General features: G+C 46.0%; 1 protein-coding gene across 1 annotated transcript in view; it reads right to left on the minus strand.

Annotated features, from left to right (window-relative positions):
• rbl2 (RB transcriptional corepressor like 2) overlaps positions 1–6,556 on the minus strand; it is an 87,803-nt gene extending 81,247 nt beyond the window's left edge. The window contains exons 1-4 of the mRNA XM_033036330.1: positions 6,029–6,556; positions 3,324–3,454; positions 2,395–2,598; positions 347–411 (exon numbers count right to left, since the gene is read on the minus strand). Of these exons, the coding sequence (XP_032892221.1) occupies positions 347–411; positions 2,395–2,598; positions 3,324–3,454; positions 6,029–6,199 (571 nt within the window). The 5' untranslated portion in view covers positions 6,200–6,556. The remainder of the gene's footprint in view (positions 1–346; positions 412–2,394; positions 2,599–3,323; positions 3,455–6,028) is intronic.
• Between the last annotated feature and the right edge of the window lie 262 nt (positions 6,557–6,818).

The raw sequence follows: 6,818 nt of genomic DNA on the forward strand, positions 1-6,818 counted from the left end.
AGTTATCCCACTTCCTCATTCACTCCCGACACACTTGAGAGCAATTGACAGAAGCCAATTAACCTACAAACCCGCACATCTTTGGAATGTGGGAGGAAACCGGAGCACCCGCAGAAAAGGTCACAGGGAGAACGCACAAACTCCACACAGATAGCACCATAGGTTGGGATCGAACCCGTGCCTCTGACACTGTGAGGCAGAAGCTTTACCGCTACCACATTGACACTTTAATACCTTAATCTATGCAATGATTTGTTTGGTTCAGGGCATTCCTACTGTCAATTAAAAGTTGCACTCTGGCTGATAAAAACTCTCCCCACTTCCCCACAGTGTTTTATCTGCTTACCTTTCGCCTGAATAAACAGCACCCAGCAGAAGTTAAACACCTCGGAGACTGTGCATGGTTGCCGTCTGTGGAGGAAGAACATTGAACATTACCACTTCCTGCACAACGGCTACAGACAGAAAAGTTTCACTCATTGCAGAGGGACGGACAATGGACTTTGATGAGTAAGAAGGAACTGCAGATGCTGGTTTAAATCAACATTAAATCAGCTGGTTTAAACAGGAGCCTGAAGACTGTAATGTTCAGGTTCAGGAATAGCTACTTCCCCACAGCCATCAGGTTATTAAACTTGGCTCGGACAAAACTCTGAACATTAATAACCCATTATCTGTTATTTGCACTTTATCAGTTTATTTATTCATGTGTGTATATATTTATACAATGGTATATGGACACACTGATCTGTTCTGTAGTCAATGCCTACTATGTTCTGTTGTGCTGAAGCAAAGCAAGAATTTCATTGTCCTATCAGGGACACATGACAATAAACTCTCTTGAATCTTGAATCTTAAATCGAAGGTAGACACAAAATGCTGGAGTAAGTCAGTAGGTGAGGTAGCATCTCTGGAGAGAAGGAATGGGCGACGTTTCGGGTCTGAAGAAGGGTCTCGACACAAAATGTCACCCATGCACTTTGGAATTGGAACAAATGTCTTTTCTTTCACCAATTAGTTCATTTTTGAGAGAAGGTTTTATAAATTTCCCTTGAATTTGATGTGAGCAGTCTGAACATAAAAATGTCCTTTGCTACTAAACACAAATATAATGAACAGCAAAGAGGTCAAAAATGTGCTATCACCAAAAATTGATGTTTAATTTACAATATTCAATTATGTTTTTTTCAATTACTTTTTTTTCATCCAAAATAATAAAAATCAGAGCATCTTGGAACAGGAGCTGGCAAGAAGATCACTGTCATACAGTGTGGAAACAGGCCCTTCAGCTCAACTTGCCCACACCGACCAACATGTCCCATCTACAATAGTCCCACCTGCCTGCGTTTGGCTCATATATTCTTCTAAACTTGTCCTATCCATGTTACTGTCCAATGTTTCTTAAATGTTGTGATAGTACCTGCCTCAACTACCTTCTCCGGCAGCTCGTTCCATACACCCATCACCCTTTGTATCAAAAGGTTATTAACCTATTTTTAATATTGGTTATCACAAGCTTTTTAAAATATCTATATATTTTTTCGAATTCGTATTGAATTCGCCTACTTTAGGTAACTTCGAACTACCCTCCCCCACCTCAAATCCCCCCTTTCTGCCACACATCCCCAATTACCCCCCCCCCCCCCCGCCCCACATGAACTCCCACCCAATTCTCTCCTCCACTCACTCCCCTCCTGCTACTTTCCTCTTTCTGGCTTCACAATCCGCAACACTTCGACCCTGTCTCACAACTTCAGCTCTTATCTCTGGCCTTTGTTCCAATGTACCTGCCCTTTTACTCATAGGGTAAACCCTTTTATTCATGAGTTTAGTTTCATTCGGTTTATTGTCACGTGAACCGAGGAGCAGTGAAAAGCTCTTTTGAATGCTATCCAGTCAGCGGAAAGACAATACATGATAATAAACACGTGCCATCCACAGTGTACAGATACAGGATAAAGGGCTGTAGGAATAGAAATGTAACCTGTTCAGTGCTACCCCCGAGTATACTCGGGTCATGGCCAATAGTGACAATAAACCTTGGCAGTGAACAGGTTAACAGTGTGGAGCGATTGTAATGTGTGATTTAAAGATATTTAAAGATAGCAGAGTCAGGGGATATGGGGAGAAGGCAGGAACGGGGTACTAATTGCGGATGATCAGCCATGATCACATTGAATGGCAGTGCTGGCTCGAGGGGCCAAATGGCCTACTCCTGCACCTATTGTCTACTGACTGTAGCTCTGCTTCTGTGACTTGCACACAAAGAGTCACCTGGGTCGGGTGTCATCTTGAATCGGGATCCTACACCCTTTTATTCAGAGGGTACGCCCTTTAATTTTGAGGTGCAAACTGCACAAGACACCAAGTTTCTTTTGCCAACTCCGGCCTCACCTTTGCTTGCGGCCCCTGTGCTGGCGCGGTGGTGGATCTTCCTGGAGGTCCTTGAAAATGTCGCAGAAGATGGGCTTGCACTTCTTGAAGATGACGGCGGAAACGATGAAATTCCTCTCCAGCTTCTCGGTACGTTCCCGGAGCTCTTGCGATAGGTTCGCCATGTCTGCCCATTTCTGCATTTTGTTGAAGAACTCTATCAAACTGAAACAGCGGGGCCCCCCCCCCGCCCCAACAAAAAAAAGAAAATCAACTTTTTCTGTATATAATGCAACAACATTAACGATTGCAATAAATTTGTGGTGAGAATTCCAGGGTAAAATGATCTTTTGGTATGGGACTGTGATCAGACAGGGACCAAGACAGCCTTTCATTCACACATTCAATTCAGTGCTGCCACAATTTTTGGAACCTGTTGCACTTAAACCAGTTGAAAAGCCCTCAAATGGCAGAGATTATTTTGGAGTCATGCACAGCGGTAGATTTACTGCCCTACAGCGCCAGAGACCCGGGTTCAATCCCGACCTTGGGCACTGTCTGGACAGAGTGTGCACATTCTCCCTGTTTTCTCTGGGTGCTCTGGTTTCCTCCCACATCCCAAAGACAAGCGGGTTTGTAAGTAAATTGTCTGTAAATTGTCTGTAAATTGTCCCTTGAGTGTGTATGGAACTAGTGTACCAACTAGATTGTTGGTCAGCGTGGGATCAGCAAGCCAAAGGGCCTGTTTCCACACTGTGTCTCCAAACTAAACTAATCAGACCCCAAGGCCAGCTATAATCATGCCAGCCTGCAAGTAACCACACTGCAATAGGTTTTAATTGTTTGTGCGGGCCTGCCATTGAATTTGTGGTGCTTTGTAACTTGGCTTTGTAGAGAAAACAAATTAACTACTTATAAAACGATTTGATCAGAGCTAGTGTTAACACTACCTGAATTCAGAACAGTGTAGGATCTTTCTTAAGGAGACGCAGTTTCCTTCTACAATTCCTCTTCCCACTGATGGAATGGCCTTTCTGCATGCTACGTACAAGGCACAGGCCAACCAGTGAAGATCTTCGCCCTGAAATAAAACAGATGAATCTTAATTACATGCCGTTTGTATTTTACCAATAGAGCTGTGCGACAAACCTTCACGAATATCTGTTGTAAACTAGTCTAGTTGATGTAATTAATGGTGTCAAGTCGATTTATTTGGTTGTACACTCATCCCAGGGAATGTTATTGTCAACGGTATGGAAAGGCTTGCTTTTTACTGCAAACACCTGTACTACATTTAGAAGGATGACAGGAGATCTCATTGAAACATATAAGATTGTTAAGGGCTTGGACACGCTAGAGGCAGGAAACATGTTCCCGATGTTGGGGGAGTCCAGAACCAGGGGCCACAGTTTAAGATTAAGGAGTAAGCCATTTAGAACGGAGATGAGGAAACACTTTTTCTCACAGAGAGTGGTGAGTCTGTGGAATTCTCTACCTCAGAGGGCGGTGGAGGCAGGTTCTCTGGATGCTTTCAAGAGAGAGCTAGATAGGGCTCTTAAAAATAGCGGAGTCAGGGGATATGGGGAGAAGGCAGGTACGGGGTACTGATTGGTGATGATCAGCCATGATCACATTGAATGGCGGTGCTGGCTCGAAGGGCCAAATGGCCTACTCCTGCACCTATTGCCTATTGTCCACTACAGGGTAACTATCTCACATTTAATTGAATTTATTTCAAAAAAACCTTCACAAAAACTGGAGGAGCTCAGCGGGTCAGGCAAGATCTCTAGATGGAATGAATAGACATTTCAGGACGGGACCCCTCAGAGATGCTGCCTGACCTACTGACACTAGATTCCAACATCGGCATATCCTTGTGTATTGATTTGCGATGACTCCCTCTATTAGAAGACTGGAGATTCCCATTCTTTAAATTATGATTGGATGTGGATTTTTACTACAATGCTGCAGTCTGCAAAAAAAATGTTTTCAAAAGTTCTGGTGGTTCAAATATATATGATCAGTTTGAAGCGAATTTAAAAGATTTTTAAACTTATTATTTTTCCTTAACACCCCAGTTAAGCAAAGCCTAATGCAAAGATAGACACAAAATGTTGGAGTAACTCAGCGGGTCAGGCAGCACCTCTGTTGAACATGTACAGTTGAAATTTCGGGACGGGACCTGAAACGTCATCTATCCACTTTCCCCAGAGATGTTGCCTGACCCGCTGAGTAACTCCAGCATTTTGTGTCGATCTTTGGAATGAACCAGCATCTGCAGTTCCATAGTATTACACAGCTGAATGTAACAAAATCAACTTGGTGCCTCTTGCATGCCGCCTCATGAGACTACTTCTGTACACTTGCTGATCGGGGATATGGCAATACTCTACTGGACTGCTTGTAAGGGAAAGTATTTTACTGTGTTGGCACTTCAAACTTGACAATAAAAGCAGCATTGAATAATTTAACCATTGACATCAAGTTGCAGGAAGTAGTCATCAAACAGCTGTGTTTACAAGTAAAGCGACAGGTGTCAGCTGCAGTATATGGTTCAGGCAGGTTATACATTATCTGTCCAGCAATATATATATATCCATCCAGCTATATGTATATGTATATGTATGCGTGTGTGTGCGTGTGTATATATACATACACACACAAATACACACACACACACATATATATATATATACACACACATATGTGTGTGTGCGCACATATATATATACACACATAAATATATAAACATATACATATATAAACACACACACATATATATATACACACACAAATATACATACATACTGAACTTTTTTTCTCGTTAATTATATTGTTTAGTGTGCTGTGTTTACATATTCTGTTATGCTGCTGCTGCAAGTAAGAATTTCATTGCAGTGTCTGGAACATATGACAATAAAACGCTCTAGACATCCTGGTAGACCTCTGCACTCATTCCAGTCACTAGACAATTGCTTTGATCAACAGCCGGGGGCGTGTGGTGGAAGCTTTAAAGAGCCATTTAATCATTTGAGAAACTATTGGCTGCCGCAATGGGGTGAACTCGGTTCCGGTGGCTGTGGGTTGGACTGCCTCGCTCATCTGTTTACATGAGTCACACCAAGACCCACAACATAAACACATCCTCCCGGCGGCTGCGGCTGCTGCTGCTGCTGCTGGACTGGAGCAAGTAAACAGTTCTCTCCGCCGCCAGCTGCTGTGTGTGTGTTTGGGGCGATCCAGGAGACTAGTCTGCTGTGGAATGGGGGTCGGGACGGGATGACTGAGAAGTGGTGAAGGCCTCCTTCGGTCGGGCCCGAGAAATAGAGACAACAGTAACTTGGAGGAAGGAGGAGAGGGAAGGTTGCATCTTGGAGGGAAGTGGACAGACAGGAGGGTCGGCTTGGAGGAAGGGGGAGTGAGGAGGTTGGGTGTTGTAGCTTGAAGGAAGGGAGAAAAGGGGTTGGGTTCGTAGGAGAGAGGGGGTACAGGGGAGGTTGGAGGAAGAGGAGGCGGAATGGGGGGAAGGAGGGGAGGATGGGCTTGGAAGGGGGGCGGTTGGATGTATATTGGATGCTGGTGGGCTGGAGCCCTAGATGTCAGAGATAAACACACACAGCTGTCAGCCCTGCCCCATACTCACTCACTCACTCACCTCCAGCGTGTAGTTCCTGCTGATGCTTCGGTAGCTGCTCCAAGCCTCGCACTTGGCGCACTCGTCCATGTTCAGCTTCTGACACAGCTCCTCGAACCTGTGCTTGGTCCGGCGGCGATCGCCGTCCCTCTCGTCCTCCTCCTCCCCTTCTTCTCCCTCCTCGCTGCTCATGGTGGGGCTGGGGCTGGAGACAAGGGCTGCGGATCGGGACTGGGACTGGAGTCGGGGGCTGGTTCTGGAGACCGGGAATGGAGGGGGGGTGGGGGGCCAAGATTGGAAGAAGAGACTGGAGAACGGGGCCGGTGATGTATCGGAGCGGGCGACTGGGACGCTGGAGGGAGCCGGGGAATCCCGGCGATGTAGCGGGGGTCGGGGAATCCCGGCGATGTATCGGGGGTCGGGGAATCCCGGCGATGTATCGGGGGTCGGGGAATCCCCGCGATGTATCGGGGGTCGGGGAATCCCCGGCGATGTATCGCTTCACGCGGCCCGCACCACTGTAGCCATTTAAAGCGCCTGATTGACACCCGCGCCACGTCCCGCCCCCTCCCCCGCACGGCAGCGCTCTTGTTGGTCAGTCTCTGGCAGCAAGGAAGGGCGTTACTAATGCAAAATGGGTCTGCAAAATACCATGCACCGGTGCAACTCGTCCTGGGCTCCCCTCCCTTGCAAAGGAAGCAGAAAAAAAAAAGAGGCTGCAAATGCAACTAATCCTGGAATCTTCTCCCCTGCAATGAAGAAGTCTTCCCATATCTGTTGTTTGCACTTCATCAGTTTATTTATTCATGTG

The sequence above is a fragment of the Amblyraja radiata genome, chromosome 17, assembly GCF_010909765.2.
Source record: "Amblyraja radiata isolate CabotCenter1 chromosome 17, sAmbRad1.1.pri, whole genome shotgun sequence".
In the NCBI taxonomy this organism is placed as follows: Eukaryota; Metazoa; Chordata; class Chondrichthyes; order Rajiformes; family Rajidae; genus Amblyraja; species Amblyraja radiata.